The sequence below is a fragment of the Chiloscyllium punctatum genome, chromosome 4 (genome assembly GCF_047496795.1).
Source record: "Chiloscyllium punctatum isolate Juve2018m chromosome 4, sChiPun1.3, whole genome shotgun sequence".
NCBI lineage: Eukaryota > Metazoa > Chordata > Chondrichthyes > Orectolobiformes > Hemiscylliidae > Chiloscyllium > Chiloscyllium punctatum.
The window spans coordinates 9957240-9979022 of NC_092742.1; the positions used below are offsets into that span (position 1 = coordinate 9957240).

General features: G+C 40.6%; 1 protein-coding gene across 6 annotated transcripts in view; it reads left to right on the forward strand.

The window, feature by feature from the left end:
- The window catches only part of dicer1 (dicer 1, ribonuclease type III), a 184127-nt gene that overhangs the window by 100690 nt on the left and 61654 nt on the right, over window positions 1–21783 (forward strand). For all 6 annotated transcript variants that reach the window (XM_072568045.1, XM_072568044.1, XM_072568043.1 and 3 more), the window contains 8 exons: window positions 930–1172; window positions 4380–4534; window positions 8798–8930; window positions 9773–9848; window positions 9936–10075; window positions 11335–11514; window positions 13160–13373; window positions 14184–14337. In XM_072568045.1, the coding sequence (XP_072424146.1) occupies window positions 930–1172; window positions 4380–4534; window positions 8798–8930; window positions 9773–9848; window positions 9936–10075; window positions 11335–11514; window positions 13160–13373; window positions 14184–14337 (1295 nt within the window). The remainder of the gene's footprint in view (window positions 1–929; window positions 1173–4379; window positions 4535–8797; window positions 8931–9772; window positions 9849–9935; window positions 10076–11334; window positions 11515–13159; window positions 13374–14183; window positions 14338–21783) is intronic.

Sequence of the window (21783 nt, forward strand, 5' to 3'; positions counted from 1 at the left end):
CATATATAAAGGAGCTAGGAAAGTACTCCTTATTCTTGGAAGCAGTGAAGCTAAAAAAGTTATGGAGACTTAAAACCTTTCATAATTTTGAATAGACAAAGGAAAGGGAAACCATTACAATAGTTATTTAGCGGAAGACACAGACTTAAGGTGCTTGGCAAGGCTAGCATTTATCATCAATTTCTAATTTGTAACCAATATAAAAAGCTCATATTTTCCAATGGCATTCAAGTAGATGCCACATGCCACTTTTCAGTAGCATCATGCTCTACTCAGATTACTCCACTAGATTCTCTCCCCACAAAGGAGAGGGTGAGGACTGCAGATGCTGGAGATCAGAATCTAAAAGTGTGGCACTGGAAAAGCCCAGCCGGTCAGGCAACATCCGAGGAGCAGGTGAGTCGACGCTTCAAGCATAAGCTCTTCGTCGTTCCTGACCTTCGACTCTCCTGCTCCTCAGATGCTGCCTGACCAGCTGTGCTTTTCCAACAACCCACACTTTCGCCACAAATGCTTGTTTAATTTCCTGATTTTCGATAGTTGGTCATAAGGGATCAGGCAGGCAATACAATACTGCTGCTAGTGCAAAAGACCTGAAAGTGATAATATTTCAAGATGTCAACAACCATGCCAGCATCTTAATGTTATACTTACCGTATAGATGAACCACCATTATTGATGGGATTTTTCTAGCTTCAAATGTCAATTATTATACCAACATGTACAGTATGAAAACAACTTGAGATGATTCACATTGTCATTTTTTCTTTCTCGCTTTTTAGGCTGGTTTATTTTGAAGTAGAGAAAATTAAAGTAGATGGTGAATCATAAGTGCAAAATTATGTTCTACCACATTGTGTTACCTAGTCATTGAGCTTCTGGGACTGCATTAACATTAATGTTGTTTTCTTCCCTAAAAATTATTGTAGGTGCTCAGAAAATTCCGTGCACATGAGACCAACTTGCTCATTGCAACCAGTGTTGTTGAAGAAGGAGTTGATATTCCAAAATGCAATCTGGTGGTTCGATTCGATTTGCCAACAGAATATCGCTCTTACGTACAATCGAAAGGAAGAGCACGAGCACCCATCTCAAACTACATCATGCTTTCAGATTCTGACAAAATTGAAGATTTCAAAGAAGACCTCAAAACCTATAAGGCAATTGAAAAGGTATCGACTGGCTTTTGTTTGATAATCAAAATTTATGGATTCACTTCAGATAAGATGATACAAACTGGACTAGAATGCTCAGGCCATCAATTCTGCCTTGCCATTCTAGATCCTGGCTTATCATTTCCATAGTGTTGAAAAATGACACTATCTCCATATCCTTGAATCAGATTTGTTTCTAGAAACTGTAAAACCTTTTTGACTTGAACCTGCTCGATTTTTGAGTCCACAGCCTTCTGCAGTCAAGAATTTTAAAGATTCACTACCCTCTGAATGAAGAAATTTGAATTTATTTCCATCTTAAGTGGCCTGTCCCTATCCTGAATTAATCGACTTGGTCCTAGATAACCAGGGGGAACATCCAATCTATATCCACTCTGTCATGCAGTGAGAAGTTTTTACGTTTCACTGGCATTACATCTCATTCTTCAAACTGTAGTAAATACAGATTCAATTTGCTCAAGTCACTCCTTGTTAAACAATTTGCAATCCAAGGGATTATCTGCTGAACCTCCATTGTATATCCTTCCCTGGACAGAGAGACTAACAGGCTGCATATTACTCCAGATGAGGTTTTTTTCCCCCACTTAGCTCCATTCTTTACTTGAGAATGCAATGTTTAAAATTAAGGGCCCTCACAAGGCCCTCTACAACTGCTCAAAGACATCTTCTGTATTCCAGTTGTTTCAATACATGACATTTGCCTTTCTATTTGTTTGTAGCACCTGCATGGACAAGGGCACCAATTTCCTTTCAGACATCCACACTTCCCAACCCCCCTTCATTTAAGAAATATTCACTTTTTTTATCCAAACAAAGTAAATAACTTAATTTTATTGTTCCCCCTCAGCATGTTCTAGCCCATTCGTGTAGTTGTCCAAGTCCATCTGATACCTCTTTGCACCCAGCTCACCGCTTGCATTCCCACCCAAATGGGTGTCATCAGCAAATTTGAATATAGTACAATTGGAGAGACACATCCGAATAGCCCAGGTTGAATTATATAGCATTTTACTATATACAATATCATTTTACAAGGGCAGCACGGTGGCACAGTGGTTAGCACTGCTGCCTCATAGCGCCAGAAACCTGGGTTCAATTCCCGACTCAGGCGACTAACTGTGTGGAGTTTGCACATTCTCCTCGTGTCTGCGTGGGTTTCCTCCGGTGCTCTGGTTTCCTCCCACAGTCCAAAGATGTGCAGGCTAGGTGAATTGGCCATGCTAAATTGCCCGTAGTGTTAGGTAAAGGGGTAAATGTAGGGGAATGGGTGGGTTGCGCATCGGCGGGTCGGTGTGGACTTGTTGGGCTGAAGGGCATGTTTCCACACTGTAAGTAATTTAATCTAATCTAATCTAAAAACAGTGATGTGTTTTGTCCTGAGCTTCAAATATGTTTTGCCTATATCCAGAGGAGTCATTGGGTTCAAAACTATAACTAACTGTTTTTGTCAACAAATGCTGCTAAACCTGCTGAGTTAATCTAGCACTTTTTCAGCAGCTTTCGTGGTAATATTTTCTGATGCTAGTACTGATTACTCGAATTCTACCTGCATGAGAGAATTTAAACTCAAGGTTTCTGAATTTCAAGTCCAGAATGCTACTGGTACCCATAGTAATTGTTCTTTTGTTTATCAGCATAGTTAGTCAATATCCTCCTGTGTAAGTTTTTCCAACAAGGGCCATTATGTAGCAATTGCAAATGGTGCGTTTGTTGGATTGCCATATGGTTGTCGTCATCTCCCATCCCAGGAAGATTTAGGAACTTAAAGATCAAATATGCACCAACCACCAAATCAAGCTCACTTAGAATCTTCACAGCCACTTAAAACAGAACTTTGATCTAGCTTTTACTAGTAGAATTAAACAGAGGTCCTCTAGATGAAAGAACTACAGTATAAGGTGATTTAACAAAGTGTGACATTTATTTCAGTTCCAGAGGAATTAATCTTTTAATATTTCCTCTTGGGATATGTTTTTGATTCTAATACACCTTCAAAGATGCATGTGCTAATCAGTCTATGTCACAAGTTAGTTTTAGCTAATATTTCACTACCCTCTCAATTTGAAATCAATACTTGAGTTGCTCATGTTAAAAACCAACCTGAATCATAGTCCTAGAGGTCTACAGGGCAGAGGAAAGGCTCTTTAGGCCATTACTGTCTACACCAATCCAACTTTCTGGCGCTTAACCCATGGTTTTGTATGCCTTGACCTCACAAGTGTGCATCTAAATACTACTTAAATGTTGAAGGTTTCCCCACATCCCTTCTAAACCTCCTGCCCCTTAACCTTAAATCTATTCCCCTGGTCACTGATCCCTCCATCAAGGGAAAGGGTCCCTTTCCATCAATCTGGTCTGTGTAGTTCACAATGGTATACATCTCAATCATGTTCCACCTCCCTCTGCTCTGGTCCAAGAGAAACAACCTCTGTCTGTCCAATCTCTTTTCATAACTAAAGCTCTACAGTCACGCAACAATATGGCAAATCTCCCCTGCATCCTCTGCAGTGTTATTGCACTCTTCCTGTAATGTGGATTCTAGAACCGTGCAAAACTGTGACCTAACCTGTTTTATACAGTTCCAGCACCACCTCCCTGCTTTTAAACTCTCTATACTTCTGCTGATAAAGGCAAGTATCCTATCTGCCAACTTAACCACTTTATCTACCTGTCCCACAGCCTTAAGGAAACAGTGGACATGCACCAAGGTTCCTCTAGTTCAGTGCTTACAGAATCCTACCGTTGTTTATATATTCTGTTGCCTTGTTTGGCCTCCCTAAGTGCATCAGTTCACACTTATTAATGTAGCATTGTCCTCCATTAGGTGATCTCAGCTAAACTGGTTGTTGGGTTGGTACAAATTAATCTGATGTTTTTAAGCTGTCGATATTTAAAATAGCATGATTCGTGTTTCTGTTCACCACCCACTGACCTCTGACAGGTTTATACGCATAAATGTTGGGTGAAGACTGAATTGCTCTCACAATATGTATGTAGCTCAATAGCCTGCTGATACTATTAAGGTTTCCAATGAAGAATGTCTAAAGACATAAGCAACAATCTCTGCTCAACATCAATAATTGCAGGAGAGGGTGCAGAATTAACCTGGAGTTGATTATGACTGAAGATACTGTAATTGTAAAACATTGTTTTGTAGCTATATTTTCTGGAAAGTTCATATATTTACATTGGTACCTTACTAAGATTCTGCGAAACAAGTGCTCAAAGTCTGTGGATTCTGCTGATTTGGAGGTAGAACCTGTCACCGATGATGATGATGTGCTTCCCCCGTATGTATTGAGGCCAGAAGAAGGGAGTCCGCGAGTAACTATCAACACTGCCATTGGACATGTGAACAGGTAGATCCTGATCATTGATACAACACATTGGCGGAATCACTAATCTTAAGCTTTTAAGCATCTGTTAAAGTTAGAACTTATTGTTGTTTTATACAGTGTCGCTGTCTAAAAGAAGATAGCTAGAAATCTGGATGTAAGTTTGCTCACTGAGCTGGAAGGTTCGGTTTCAGACATTTTGTCACCATACTAGGTAACATCGTCAATGAGCCTCCAGATGAAGCACTGGTGTCATTTCCTGTTCTTTTTCTTGGGGGAGAAATGGGATCTACATCAATATGTTTGTTCCACAACAAGCAAAACTAATATCATTTACAAAATACCTTGCAGAAACTGTAACAAACACTACGTTGGACAAACAGGCAGAAAACTAGCCACAAAAAGGCACGACCCACTCTTACTAGTATCTTTATGTACAGATGAGGAAGGACACCACTTCGACTAGGAGAAACCAAACAGGCACTCACAAGAATACCTAGAAGCATGGTATTCCAACCTGAACTCCCATGAACAAATACCTTGACTTAGATCCCATTTACAACCCCCTGAGAAAAAGAACAGGAAATGAAATCACCACAGGAAATGGTGTCACCAATCCAGGGAAACCCAAACACACACACAGAAATTGGACCATGCCACCAGTGCTTCATCCGGAGGCTCATTGATAATGTTACCTATTATAGAACATAGAACAATACAGCACAGAACAGGCCCTTCGGCCCACGATGTTGTGCCGAACTTCTAACCTAGATTAAGCACCCATCCATGTACCTATCCAAATGCCGCTTAAAGGTTGCCAATGATTCTGACTCTGCCACTCCCACGGGCAGCGCATTCCATGCCCCCACCACTCTCTGGGTAAAGAACCCACCCCTGACATCTCCCCTATACCTTCCACCCTTCACCTTAAACTTATGTCCCCTTGTAACACACTGTACCCGGGGAAAAAGTTTCTGACTGTCTACTCTATCTATTCCTCTGATCATCTTATAAACCTCTATCAAGTCACCCCTCATCCTTCGCCGTTCCAACGAGAAAAGGCCGAGAACTCTCAACCTATCCTCGTACGACCTACTCTCCATTCCAGGCAACATCCTGGTAAATCTTCTCTGCACCCTCTCCAAAGCTTCCACATCTTTCCTAAAGTGAGGCGACCAGAACTGCACACAGTACTCCAACTGTGGCCTAACCAAAGTCCTGTACAGGTTATGGTGCCGAAACGTCTGAAACTGAACCTTCCAGCTCAGTGAGCAAACTTGCATCCAAAGCCTCAATCTGAACTACAAATATTCTCAAAACTCGCAAATAGCTTGAAATAAAAATAAAATTGGTGGTGAGTAGTGCGGGGTTTGTGTTTGTTCTCTCGCTTCTGCATCCCTGCACCTTGAATCAAATGCTGATAGGAGTTGCCTGTATTATTCTTGGAGCAAAAAAGCATGAGAGCAAATTTAATGGAGGTGTTTAAAAACTAAGATGTGTTGCATTGTACAGAGAAACCTGTGCTGACAGGTTGGCCCTGAGCCAGCAAAACAAAAGATCTTTGGAAAAAAATGTTTTTTTCAATGCAGTGCATTATGAATTAAAATAGTGTTAAAAGGGTGATGGAAGGCAGGTCAGCAATACCTTTCAAAAGGACTAATTACATGGCTATGATGATTTAAAATAACTAATGTTGGTATGATGGGCTGAATAGTCTCCTTCCACGCTGCATCCTTTTGTTTACAAACTATATCTCTATTGCGGAGATTAAAGTAGAAAATTTCAATTTATTTTTCAGTGCTAAAAATAATGTTCACGCATGCAGTATTTAGTTATAAGGGGGTGGCGGTGTATCACGGGCTAATTTTTCCAGTAACAGCAGTATTCTGTGTATTACCTTTTGAAACCAAACCTCAATAACTATGGTTGTCTTGTGTGAAATATACAAATCTCTGGGATAATAGCTTTGTAACACTCAACACACAGTTTTAATAGGTATGCTTTATTTAAGAATAACAAAACTATTACTTTCTGGCAGTCCAAATTTGAACAACCTTTAGATGACTTTACTTGGTGTACTGGCTCATATTTGAAATTTGGGATACTGTAGTTTTGCCTGGAAAATCACTTATGATAGATTATGCACAAAAACATTGAGATCATTGTGATGAAGTGGTAGGGAAGGACCAGAAGTGTGAGAGAACATTTCTGGACTGGTTGATTGGAAAACTCCAAATAGTGGCCTGTTGTGGTGGTGCAGTAGTAGTGCCCATACTGAGCCAAGAAACTTGGATTCAAGTCTCACCTGTTCCAGAAGTATGTCATAAAGCTGAGCAGGCCAATTAGAAAATATATACTATGTAAAAAGATCAGAATACTCCGTTATCTTGGGAGATATGTGTATACTAATTGTTTCCAGCTACTTGTACTCCATTTGCGGGGTTTCTGAACTTGAGCAACTGGGGTTAGTCATTCCACACTGGATAAGATTTGAAGCTGAGATGGATGGCTATATTGGACAGTAGAAAGAGACGGGAAGTACAAGGCGCTTCAGGCGAATGCTCTTTGCAAACAAAGTTGGAGGGCAGGGGGAACAGATATTAAGGTCCCATGGTCTGACTTTTAGGAGCTAAGGAGGAAGTTAAAACTTGAGGCTTTGAAGTTAGTAATCTCCCTTGATGCCCTGCACTAGAGAACCCCACCACCTTCAGTACCCCCTCCAGATCATGCATCGCTATAGCACTGTTCCTTCTTTGTCACTGGCCAAAATTCTCCATTCTTAATAGCACCATGAGTGTTCCTGTGGTTCATGAAAGTTGCTCATCGCTACCATTTATAAGGCAGTTTGGGATGAGCAATGCATACAACCCATGAAGCAAAGAATCCTTGAACCCTTGAAGTCCCATGAGTAAATTTTTTAAAAAGGAAGGCTACATTACTGTGTTGCTTGTGTAGCAAGACACTGATCTTAAAAGGAAATGGGATGCATGCTTGAGGGGGGAGCAAACTCATCTAGCTTGTCAGGGTGCTGTAACTTTATAACTATAAATATTTTGTGTAGCATTCTATGCGAGACATTTACATGGGCATTAATGTCAATCTGTAATTTAGTACTACAGCAAATGTTTTATTTGCTGGCACCTATGGGACTAGGAGTGTATCGGTTGATCAAAAGGGCCACATGCTCAGTGTAAAAATGCACACTAATAGAAGCATAATGCAAAGGGTATACACATCACTATTATAGTTTGTTAAAGCATGAGTAATAACTGAAATAAAACTTAACTGCTGAGATCCTTCCCATCCTCCACTAACTTCTCTGAGATCACAATAATACAATAATCTTCTGGTATTTCAGATATATAATCTTTGCCAGTTTATCAGTAGCACTGGTTTGTTCGATGCTCGTTAAAACAAAATTTGCTGTATTTTAATATTTGTTTTAAGGCACTCTAAGTTGATGCACAAGTGGCATTGTACAATATATCTTAATCCTCTCTGTGAAGGAGAGCCTTCATTTAACTAATTTTAACAATTTTCTACTTTGCTCCATCTCCTATACTGGTGCCAGTTGAGTACATTCGAGGTCCATGTGGTAGAACTTTGGATACCAAAGGAATTAAGAGATTTAGGTATAGTGTAGAAGATTGGATATGAGCTTATTGAATGGTGAAACAGGTTCAAAGAGTCAATTCTAGCAATACATGGTTGTGCAGAAAGTTTCCATTATGAAAGTAAGATACTGCAGATTCTAGAAATCTGAAATGAACATACAAAATGCTGGAGAAACTCAGCAGGTTGGATAGCATCATTGGAGAGAGAAATGAGTTAAAGTTTGAAGTCTGATAAGACATTGTAAGTTGTATTAAATTCCAAACATTAACTCTGCATCTGTGGAGAGAGCAACAATCAGACCTGCTGAGTTTCTCTAGCATTTTTGTTTTTTCAAGTTTCCATTATAAATAGAATTGTTGAATTTTGCTTTTTGAGACAAATTACATTCTTGCCTCATGTCCATTCAGGAACTTTGCCTAAGCATATTTTATGTAGAAATCCTGTAATCAGCAACAGCAGCCAACATTTTGTCATTTGCTCTGCCTTGGAGGCTGCTTCACTCAGTAACCTGAGATAATCTTGTTAAAAGGGTTGTAGTACTGAACTTAATTTTTGTTATTTCCTTTTGATTATTTCCAGTTTGTGTAAGATGATGATGATCCCGAGGATTAAATAGAATAAAAGTATCTTGTATAACATTCCTAATATACATACAACTTGTTTTTCTGAAAGATACTGTGCCAGGTTACCAAGCGACCCATTCACACACTTGGCCCCAAAATGTAAAACGCAGGAACTCTCGGATTGTACTTTTCAGTCAACTCTCTACCTTCCAATTAACTCACCTCTTCGTGTCCCAGTAACTGTGAGTAAGCATTTCATTTTTGATATTAATATTTTTATCTCTCTCCTACATATGTTCATGTTTTAAAGAATTCATTTTCTATCCATTTCTAAATGTGACTTGGATCAGATTGACAATCCAGGTATTTATCAAAACTGGCTTAAGCTAGTTTTATAAAGAAGTAGCAGTCCTCCACCATCTCCTTTCTGAAAGGTGTACGGCTTCATTCTCGTGGTGTTGTGGAGAATAGGATATAATTTTGGGACTTGTTCATCACCTTCAGACATCCCAAACACACAACCTCTTGACTCAACAGAGAATGCAGGAAATTCGTTAAGAAAAGACAAATTCCCATGTGTCTTTCCTCTTGAGATGTTGATATGGTGTTTCGTTTCAGCATTTTGTTTTCATTACAATGAGAGCGCTTGTGTTTTATTCTGCCTTTCACATCTGTGATGTAGGAAATGTTGCAAAATACCAGAGTCATGAGATAAAATTTTAGACAATAGTGATATGTATTGAGGGATAAAGATTGTCTAGAATATCTGGCAGAATAACTCTGCTTTTCAAATGTGTTATGCCCAATTAAGAAGGTATGCAGACCATTAGATTAGTACTTCACCCAAAGAAATGATACCTGTGAAAGTGCAGCACTGCTCGAGTCTCTGGAATGGAACATGAACCCACGCACATCTGATTCAGACATGACGAATACCACTGCTACTTAAATATTTGTATTCTTTTGACTCTTGCAATCCACAGCATATTGATGAAATTGCACCCGTTAATTCAGATTGCCCAAGATAATGTATTACTTTAGGTCATAGCTTCAAATCTGTTGAGGGTTTTTTTTTTGTACCTAGGGTCCTCCGATGCCTTGTACAAGATTGGCTGAGAAAGCAGCAGCCCTTCTTTGTTGTGAAAGACTGCACAAAATAGGTAAGGGATGAACAAATGCATGTTCTTTAGTCTTCCATCCCCTAAAAATTGTGGTATAAGTAATAGTTTTCTTCTGTTTTGGTGCAGGTGAACTTGATGATCACTTAATGCCAGTTGGGAAAGAAACTGTGAAATATGAAGAAGAGCTTGATTTGCATGATGAGGAAGAAACCAGTATTCCTGGGAGGCCAGGTTCCACGAAACGGAGACAGTGCTACCCTAAAGCAGTAAGTACAGACAATCTGTCTACACTTGGAGTGCACATTTAAAAGCACACGCATTTGAGCAGGCAATGTTGTCCTAAGGCTGTACTGCTCTTCAGCTTGTCATTGGAAGGCAGCCACAATATGGTGGGTGATTAATTTTCTAAAGAAATGGTAGAAATGTTTAGCAACAGATGCCTTGACTTCTTCTGCCAGATGGAATGCAAAATGCCACTTGAAGCCTGTGACGTGTGAGAAGTTATCTTTCAAGCTCCGTACCATCTTCACTTGGAAGTTATCATCGTCGCTCCAGCATTACTGGATTAAAAACTTGGAATTTCAACCCTAACAGCCTTGTTGGTGTACCTACATTAAATGGGCTCTAGCAGTTCAAGAAGCAAGCTTACCACCAACAGCAACTTGGGTTAAGCAATAAATGCTGGCCCAGTCAGGGAGTCCCATGTCCTACATTGCAGCTTAACTGGCATTGCCTTTATGCCACGCAACCTCTTGGAGGTCCCGTGCACACTAATCAGCATACCAACTCATTGGCATGTGGACCTGGTGTCTGCACAGCAGAAAACAAAAATTAGGAAGGTGTGTGCTTCCACCGTTGCCGTTTTGGAACCACGTACCTGCGGGTGCTCTAGGAATCCAGATTTGGTGCTCATTATAAACTGTCTTTTTGCTTTATAAAGATTTTCATTCTCCTGGCTTAGTACTCCCACAGGAATAATGAGGAGCAGACTATTTTGAATATTGAACCTGGCCACCACTTATGTCCACTGTTTCTCTGATAACTAAAATATACATTGGAGGGTAGTAGTAATGAAAGTCAGACTGTACGCATTATGATTTAACAAAATCAGTGAACCTACCTGACATAGATCGCAGGTCTTTGCATCCTGTGATGAGTAAAGTTTCTTTAAGAATTCATGCTGAAGGCTTAGTGGTCACACAAGGCACAACCTAAGGAATAAATCACAACTTTCTAAACATGGCTGCACAGTACCAGCTACGTAGGCAGGGTAGATGTTTAAATCAAATGTTAAATTTCCACATTTCATATTGGAGACATAAAATGAACATCAGTGTTCTGGAACTTCCTGATAGCATTGAGGATACATTTACCTCTACATCCCCTGTTAAGTGTCTACAAACTGTTATCTTTGTAGCAGAAATTAAAACAGTTATTACTATAAATTTTGTATCTGTGTTATGTGACTTTAAATATCTTGGTCTGTTCCTCCTCCCACCTCTTATACAACTATCTGTTTGCATAGATTCCTGAATGTCTGAGGAACAGTTACCCCAAAGCAAATCAACCTTGTTACTTGTATGTGATTGGCATGGTGTTAACCACTCCGCTTCCTGATGAACTCAACTTCAGAAGAAGAAAATTGTATCCTCCAGAAGATACAACCCGATGTTTTGGAATTCTGACTGCCAAACCAATACCTCGGGTATCTGAATCATTTACTATTATCTAGCAGTTTGTTTGTGTTATAGGCAGATGGTAAATCATTTTGGTTTTCTTTGTCGATTATAATCCATTTTTCTCAGGTTAGCTAACTACTCTGACATATGTTGGTCATGAAAATATGCAGATGTCATTTAGAGCCACAAAGGTTCTGATATTAAGATCTGGTTTTTGTGGGTTACTCCTTCCTTTAACTCTCCATAACTATGTTGGTGTGATTAGAATTTCTGCAACATGGCAGCCTGATTTATTCTATTTAGTTTTATCGAATGCTGGATCATCAAGGTTTCCCTGTGATCATCCAAATTTGATAGATTGAAAAGGACAAGGAGGGATAATTATCTTTTGCATTGTCATATAGGACACTGTGATTTTGGTAAAAGATATTTCAATGCTGAGGCAGCAGTAGAAACTCAATTGGAAGGATTCTGTCATGGAGTGACCGGCTCAGATTTGGGAAGTGATAGGATATTCAAGGACCTTGGGAGGAAGGAGAGATTGGAGGTGGGATAATAATTTGCAAGGACAGAGGTTAGGTATTTGACCAAGTACACTCTAAGGAAGGAGACAGAAATCAAATTGAAACAGAACCCCAAAATGGAGGATGTTGGGAATTGGGAGTAAAACACCCAAGTTGTCTGCTACAGCAAATGCATTATGTTTCAATCAGATCACAATGAAGCATTTCACAACAATTACTCCCAAATCAAACATATTATAAACTATCTACACTGGAACAGAATAAGCTAATTTGACTTTTTAAAAAGAACTTTATTGTATTTAATAAAAAGCACTAAATTTGTCTCGGAAACTTCTTTTGCAATCAATTCTTTCTTCCAACAAGAAATGTGAGCGAACTTTTGCAGAACTGCCCTGCCTGGAAACCAATGAAAAATCAAAATGTCAAAGTTTTCATCCTTACTTTCAAATTCCTGCAGAGCTTTATCTCTGTAGCATGTAAGCTTTGGTGATCTCTATGCTCTTTCATTTGTAAGCATCCCTTATTTTGTTTGTTTTAACATTCATGTCTTCATCTCTGAAGTTCCTTAATATCCCTTCTCCTTTAAGGCATACCTTAAATGTCAACTGTCCCTAATTTGGCTAAGTGTCAAAGGTATTTCTTCATACTGTTGTGAAGTGCCTCTTCATGTTTGACCAGGTAAAGATACTTGAAAGTTGCAATTGAGGTATCTACACTGCGTTCCTACCAGATTTGAAAGACAATTTGGCACCCATGATTTGTGCAGCTCAATTCCAAATTTGGCAGTACTTCTCCATTGGCAAGTACCTTTTCAAATGCAAAGAATGGTAAGGACGTGGAATGCCCTACCTGCTGATGTAGTCAACTCAGCCACATTGGGGAGATTTAAACAATCCTTGGATAAGCACATGGATGATTTTGGAATAGTGTAGGGGGACGAGCTGAGACTAGTTCACAGGTCGGCGCAACATCGAGGGCTGAAGGCTGCGCTGTATTGTTCTATGTTCTAAACAGGTTTATGAATGGGAAAAAAAACCCTGCAGTTTGAATATCTGTGTAAGTATCATGAGATATGCATAAGTAATTCACGCTAATCCTGCAGGATATTATGATTTTAACCCAACAAAACTGATTTTCCCCTCGGCAGATTCCTCATTTTCCAGTATATACTCGCTCTGGTGAGGTTACCATATCTATTGAACTGCGTAAATCAGACTTCACATTGAGTACAAAGCAGCTGGAGCTGATCACTAGGCTACATCAGTATATCTTCTCTCACATTCTTCGTCTGGAGAAACCTGCACTAGAATTCAAGCCTACAGAAGCTGATGCAGCCTACTGTGTTCTACCTCTTGATAAAGGTAAACTGTTAGTAATATTTGTAGCTTATACAAATGTGAGTTCCTGGCATGTAGTGTTGCATAGATAGACTATGCGTGTGCTTCTGTCTTTCCATAGCTAGTTTCCGTAGTACGCATTGCCGGCAGATCAGCAGAGGCTGTGGCTAGAGAGGTACATCAAGCATGGATGAATGGGAAAGTCTCTACAGGCTGTGGTAGACATTTGACCTAACAGGCTATATTATGGATACATTTTCTGTGATTGAGTGAAAAGTGAAACTGGAGTTTCTCAGACAGGGGCATTAGCCACTCTGCCACAAGACTCCTTCACTGGTTTAATAGAGCTTAATGTTGGACCTGTGCAGATAAAACTCTTGTTGCATGGAAATATTTTAAAATAGGGTTTCAGTCGAATGTAATTCAGGGCTGGGAAGTTCTCATTCAACGTCTGAAACACTGGTCTGGGAATCATAAGGCACTGAATTAAATACCACACAAAGATGTTGCACAACAAGAGCTGATAGATTGTAAGACAGTCATAATGCTGGCCATGGCTGGAGTGCCATTGACCACCTTTCTGACAGGTGTAGATTGTCAAAAACACCAAAACTCGTGTGCCAGGGTCAATTTTCTCAGATGCAGGCTATACAAATATGTGGTCTGAAAGTATAACCCTAAATACTCACTAAGTTGTGAGTACCAAAAAAGTGTTGGACATGTTTTAGCACTAGGTTCTCTCTACTAGATTCCACCTTGTATTCGTGAATATGTTAGTTGAACAGTCTTAATTATTGCTAAATAAACAAATTTGTAAAATATTTCCTTTCATAGTTGATGGTTCCAGCCACTTGGATATCGACTTCACCTTTATGGAAGATATAGAAAGGTCAGAAGCGCGCACAGGCATTCCCAACACACAATATACTAAAGAGAAACCCTTCATGTTTAATCTGGAAGACTACCAGGATGCAGTTATCATTCCAAGGTAGGAAAACTGTTCCTTTGCTTTAATCCATCATTATTTACCCCGTGTACTTGTGCTTTCCTTTATTTTTAACATTAACATTTTAACATAGTTGTTGGCAGGCAGATGGCTTTTGTCACCCACAGTTGCACAAACCGATCAGCTATTTGTTGGTGGCAGAATCTGGTGCCGGCTTGCCTGCATTCAGCTTCCCCCACTAGTTGAACAAAGCAACAGTGTAAATGTCACTTGCAATGAGTTTCTGGTCACTTGCTTGTAAAAGTACGGCAATCCCTTCCACAATCATATTTTTCTCATTTCAGTCCACGATCAAAAATACAGAAATATGAAATGATTCACTTCCATGTTCCAACCCTGTCACTGCAAATTAATTCCCATGTATCATTTGGTTGAAGGGAAAAAAATCTTGTTTTGCATCTGCTAATTTGGCAGTAGATAAACAAGATTTTTTTTTCATTCATTCACAGGACGAAGGCATCGATTGCTGTACCAGCATTTATTGCCCATCCCTAATTGCCCAGAGGGCAGGTAAGAGTCAACCACATTGCTGTGGGTCTGGAGTCACATGTAGGCTAGACCAGGTAAGGATCGTAGCTTCCTTCCATATCCAGGTGGTTCTTCAGGCAATCGACACAGGTTTTGTGGCCATCGTAAGTCTCCTATTCCCAGATTTTTATTGAATTCAAATTCCACTATCTGCCATGGCAGATTCATATCCAGGTACCCAGAACATTATCTGGGTTTCTGGATTAACAGTGTAGCGATAATACCGGTAGGCACTCCATAGATTACCTGTTGCCTGGTTGTTTTGATTTATGAAAGTGGTTTAATGACACACAGACTTTACAATCTTGCTTTTGTTAGTAAGTACATGAGAAGTGAATATTCTGAATGACTTCAGCGCATCTTCCCAAAGCAGTACCATATTAATTTTGGCACAGACCTGTGGTGTCAAATTGTATTCCCAATGCCTAGGATGCTAGGTGATGGGGTTTTAATAACTAGGAGTTCCCTTACTAGTCACTCAGTGTTCAATAACTTTCCAATTTGAATGACGGGCTAGCTTATTAAAAGTCAGCAACATGGATATCATCTTCCCATTAAGCAACATTGGCTCATTTTGTTGACCTCACGACCTACTACCTTCTTTGTTCTGTGAAACTGAGTGTAATATGTTGAATTTGTTCCTGAATTTTTAAAATCTATTTGCATTTTTATTACTTCACCGTTGGTAATACTGCCTTCAGTTTCACGTATCCCTCGCCCCCACGCTTGTGTGCTTTGTGTGATGATATCGTGGCTTTAAGATGTGTATTTTGTCCTTTTGTTTTTAGGAAGAGAGGTTTTAAGCCATAGATGCCAAGCTATCTTGTCCAAGCCAATAAACCGCTTGAGATTTTTTTTTTAAAAAGGTGGGACAATAGAAGCAGGATGAATGTGTAGAGTCAGGCTCCCACAGAGCTAGCATTTTAGTTTAGCTTTCAGTAGTTGAGGGGTTTTGAAACTGGTTGTGAAAGCTGCTACATCTTCACTCTTCACTACAGCTACAAGCTTGGGTTCTCTCTGCTGCCAGAATCACATGTGAGACCATCTGTTTTACTGAATTTGTCTTTGCCAGAGGTGTGTTTATGGGATGTTACTACATAAGAGCATTTACTGTTTTGTCATTAAATAATCTGTTCTATTAAGTTTTCTAATAGAAAGTTATACCAATTCTTCTGTCTTTTATATCTAAACTAGGATAAGGGTAATGTGTGTTTTGCTTAACCCTGAGTGGTGTAACCAGTCAAATTACATCTGGAACATAGCACTGTACTCTTGCTTTTAAATAAGATAAAAGTTAGGGTCTAGGCTATCTCCTTGATATATTTGAAAAGAATTTGGTCTCGTCCATAATAAATCTCTCTGACCCTTTAAGGTGGCCATTAAAACCTATCTTTTTGACAAGGCCTTTGGTCAGCTGTCATAATATCCCTTGTGTGTCTTGATCTTGTACTTGTTTTTATAACACTCCTGTGAAGCTCTTTGGGATATCTTACTGTCTCAAATATATGTTGGGATGTGAGCTTAATGCTAAATCTCAAAGAAAGTTCTTATTGGCATACAGGCAGAAACAACAATCACCTAATTTAGAATGTGAAGTCTTTATTGAACAATAACGATTAATACTTAGCATTCCTTTAGTGAAGTGTGGCAGAATGCACAATCTCATTCTCTCTTCTGTCTCTTGCACTTGCTCTCTCTCTCTCTTTGGCGTTCCCAATAGGTGGCTCCCAGCAAGTGTTCTCTACCAAAATCTTAGTAATGTACCTTTTCTTGAGGGTATTTTCTGAACATTTCTGTGCCAACAGAACTAATAGCTCCTAACTAATATTTATCTTTTAATCAATATAGTTTTCCTAATCTCTTTCCCTTTTTTTTATTCCTTTGTGGATTCGGGCATCGCTGGCTGGTCAGCATTGATTTCCCATTCCTGTTTGCCCTTGGGAAGGTGGTTGTGCGCTGCCTTCTTGAATTGCAGTGCACTTGCTGTGGGTTGACCCACCATGCCAGTAAGGAGGAAATTCCAGGATTTTGATCCATTGACTGTGAAGGAACAGTTGTAAATTTCCAAGTCAGGGTGGTGGGTGGCTTGGAGGGAAACTTGCAGGGGGTGGTGTTCCAATGTAAGTTCTGCCTTTGTCCTTCTAGATGGAAGTGGTCGTGGGTTTGGAGGGTGCTTAGATTAGATTTACTTAGTGTGGAAACAGGCCCTTCGGCTCAACAAGTCCACAGTGACCCTCTGAAGAGCAGCCCACCCCCTACATTCCCCTACACTTACCCCTTCATCTAACACTACGGGCAATTTAGCATGGCCAATTCACCTAACCTGCACATCTTTTGGACTGTGGTAGGAAAACTCCACACAGGCATTTGCCTGAGGTGAGAATTGAACCCGGGTCTCTGGGGCTGTAAGGCAGCAGTGATAGCCACCGTGCGGCCCCACTTTTTCTATTAAAACGATAACAGCAAGGTACTGTCTAAGGATCTTTGAAATTCTGCACTGCATCTTGTAGATATAGTGAGCACCAGTGGTAGAAGGATTGAATGTTTGTAGATGTGGTGCCAGTCATCTGGATGGTGTCAAGTTTCTTGAGTTTTGTTGGAGCTGCACCCATCCAGGCAAATGGGGAGTGTTCCATGACACTCCTGACTTGTGCCTAGTCGATAATGGATAGCATTTGGAGTGTGAGGAAGTAAGTCACTTGCCGTAGTTTCCTTAGTCTCTGAACTGCTCTTGTAGCCACTGTGTTTTATGTGGTAAGTCTTTGAGTTTCTGGTCAATGGTAACCCCAAGAACGCTGACAATGGGGGATTCAGTGATGGTAATATCATTGAATGTCAAGGGGCGGTGGTTAGAATGTCTCTTATTAGTGATGGTCGTTGTCTGGCATCTGTGTGGTGCAAATGTTACTTGTTACTTGCCACTTGTTGGCTCAAGCCTGCATATTGTCCAGATCTTTGTTTATTTGAGTATGGACTGCTTCAGCATCTGAGGAGTTGCGAATGGTGCTGAATACTGTACAATCATCGGCGAACGTCCCCATTTCCGACCTTATGACAGAGGGAAAGTCATTGATGAAGCAGCTGAAGGTTGTTGTGCCTAGAACACTACCCTGAGGGGCACCTGCAGAGATGTCCTGGAGCTAAGATGACACAACCACAACCATCGTCCTTTATTGCAGGTATGACTAACCAGTGGAGTGTTTGCCCTGATACCCACTGATTCCAGTTTTGCCAGGGCTCCTTAATGCTGTATTTGGTCAAATGCGGCCTTGATGACAAGAGTTGTCACTCTCACCTCACCTCTGGAATTCAACTCTTTTGTCCATGTTTGAACCAAGGCTGGAACGAGGTCAGGAGTTGAGTGGCCCTGCTGGAACCCAAACTGGGTGTCACTGAGCAGGTGCTGCTTGATAGCACTGTTGATGACTCCTCCCATCACTTTTTACTGATGATTAAGTAGACTGGGCGGAATTTGGCCAGGTTGGATTTGTCCTGCTGCTTATGTACAGGACATACCTAGGCAAGTTTCCACATTGTCGGGTAGATGCCAGTGTTGTAACTGGAAGAGCTTGGCTAGGGGAGCGGCAAGTTCTGGAGCACACATCTTCAGTACTATTGCCAAGATGTTATCGGGGCCCGTTGTCTTTGCAGTATCCAGTGCTTCCAGCTGTTTCTTGCTATCATGTGGAGTGAATCGAATTGGCTGGAGACTGGTATCTGTGACGCTGGGGATCACTGGAGGAGCGTGAGATGGATCATCCACTCAACACTTCTGGCTGAAGACTGTTGCGAATGCATCAACCTTACCTTTCCCACAACAATCTGTTGCTTGGACAACTTCCCTTGAACCATAGTCATACAACATTGAAAAGACTTGGCCATGCTGACCAGACATCTCAATCTGACCCATTTTGCAGCATTTGGCCAATATCCCTCTAAATCTTTCCTATTCGTTTTCCCATCCAGATGCCTTTTTAAATAATATAAATGTACCTGCCTCTACCACTTTCTGTGACGGTTTGTTCCATGCACGCACTACCCTCTGAAGGTAAAAGTACCCCAGAGATCCTTTTTAAATCTTTCCTCTTTCACCTTAAACTTATGCTGTCTAGTTTTGGACTGCTCCACCTAGGAAAAAGACCATGGCTATTGACCCTGTCCATGCCCCTCATAATTTTGTAAACCTATATAAGATCACCCCTTAGCTCCAAGGAAAGTATCCCCAGCCTATTCAACCTCTCCCTATAACACTCAAACCCTGCAGTCCCAGCAACATCCTTTTCTGCACCCCCTCAATTTTAACAACGCCCTCCCTATAGAAGGGTGACCAGAATTGAACACAGTATTCTAAAAGAGGCTTCACCAATGTCCTGTGCAGCTGCAACATGACATCCCAACTCTCATGCACTGACCAATAAAGGCAAGCAGGTCAAATTCCTTAGTCATCCCCCTGTCCACCTGTGACTCCATTTTCAAGGAACAATGCACCTGCACGCCTGGGTCTCTTTGTTCAGCAACATTCCCCAGAAGTCTGTCATTAACCAGATAAGTCCTGCTATGGCTTGCCTTACCAAATAGTAACACCTTGCATTTATCTAAATTAAACTCCATCTTCCATTCCTCGGCCCATCTGATCAAGGACACATACCCTGAGAGAAACTTCTTCACTGTCCACCACACCATCCTATTTTGGTGCCATCTGCAAACTTTCTAACCATATCTCTTATACTTGCATCCAAATCATCTATCTGAACGATGAAAACTAGTGGATTCCTGTGGCACACTGCAGGCCAGTGAAAAGCAACCCCCTACCACTACTGTCTGTTTCCTGTCTTCAAGCTAATTTTGTATCCAATTGATTAGCTCCACCAGGATTGAACCTTAGTAACCAGTTTACCATCCGGAGCCTTGACAAATGCTTTGCTCAAGGCCACATAGACAGCATCTACTACTCTGCCTTCATCAGTCATCTTTGCCATCTCTTCAAAAGGCTCAGTCAAGTTAGTGAGAGCCTATTTCCCATGCACAAAGCCATGTTGACTATCCCTGATCAGTTCTTGCCTTTCCAAATGCATGTAAATCCTGTCTCTCAGAATCCCCTCTGACAATTTACCAGCCACTGACATAAGGCTCACCAGTCTCTCGTTCCATGGCTTTTCCTTACAGCCTTGCTTAAAAAATAGCATCATGTTAGCCACCTTCCAGTCTTCTGGCACTCACCTGTGGCTGTCTTTGATACAGATACTTCTGCCAGGGGCCTAGCAACCTCTTCCCTTTGGCTCTGACCAGGTGTTTACCAATCTTTTCCAATTGCTTCAATTGTAATTATCTAAAGTGTAATTTGTATTTAAACAGGTTGCCCTAGAGCAGAGGGTGCTTGACCCTTTTCTGATCTTTGCTTCATCTTTTTATTTCTTAATGCTGCATTACAGTATGCCACCAAGAGACAGTCATACAGCATAGAAGCAGACCCCGCCCCCCCAGACCAACCAGTCCATGCCGAACATAATCCCAAACTAAACTAGCCCCATTTGCCTGCTTGTGGCCCATATTCCTTCAAACCTTTCCTATTTGTGTACTTATCCAAGTGTCTTTTAAACCTTGTACCCATATTCATCACTTTCTCAGGAATTCATTCCATATACGTGCCACCTTCTGTGTAAAACTGTTTGCCCCTCATGTCTTTAAATCTCTCTCCTCTCACCTTAAAAAATGTACCCCTGTAGCTTTGAAAGCCATCATGCTCGGGAAAAGGCACCTACCATTAATCCTATTTATACCTTATGATTTTAAAAACCTCTAAGGTCACCCCTCAACCTCCTACACTCCAGTGAGAAAAGTCACAGCTATGTAGACCTTCTTTATAACTCAAACCTTCCATACCCGGCAACATGCTAGGAAATCTTTGCTGAACCCTGTCCAGCTTAATAATATCCTTCCTATAACTGTTTGATCAGGACTGGACGCAGTACTCCAGAAGAGTTCTCACAATGTCCTGCACAACCTCAACGTGAATTCCCAACTCCTATACTCCAAAGGACTGAGCAATGAAGGCAAGTGTGCTCAATGTCTTTTTAACCATCCTGACTATGTGATGCAAACAGTCTGAATTATGTACCTGAACCTGTTGTACAACCCTACCTAATGCCCTATCATTACTTGTAAAAGTCCCATCCCTGTTTGTTGTACCAAAATATGTTTATCCAAATTGAATGCCACCTGCTATTTTTCAACCCATTGGCCCATTTGACCAAGATCCCTTTGTAACCTTAGAATATTACTTTCACTGTCTTCTGTAGCACCAATTTTGATATCCTCTACGAACTTATCAATAATGCCTTCTATATTCTTATCCAAATTATTTACGTAAGTGACAAACAAAAATGGACCTAAAACCATCCCTATGGAACATTGCTAATAATAGGACCCCAGTCTGAAAAGCAACCCTCCATCACTACTGTCTCCTGCTTATTTAAGCAATTATGTATCCAATTAGCAGGCCCACCCTGAATCTTGTGTGACCTAACTTTACTAATTATTCTACCATGTGGAACTTTGTCAAAGGCTTTACTAAAGTCCATGTAAACAGCAACAGCTGTTCTGCCCTCATCAATCCTTGTTAACTACCTCAAAAAACTCAATCAAGTGAAATACTATTTCCTTTATGTAAAGTCATGCTGATTATCCCTAATCAACTTTGTTCCTCTCTAAGTGTCTATAAATCCTATCTTTAAAATCACCTCCAATAATATACCCACAACCGATGTTAGACTCTCAGGTCTGTAGTTCCCTGGTTTTCCTTATAATGCTTCTTAAACAAAGGCACAACTTTAGCCACCCTCCAGTCATCACATCACCTCACCCATGATGATGCAAATATTTTTGCAAGGGACCTGACAA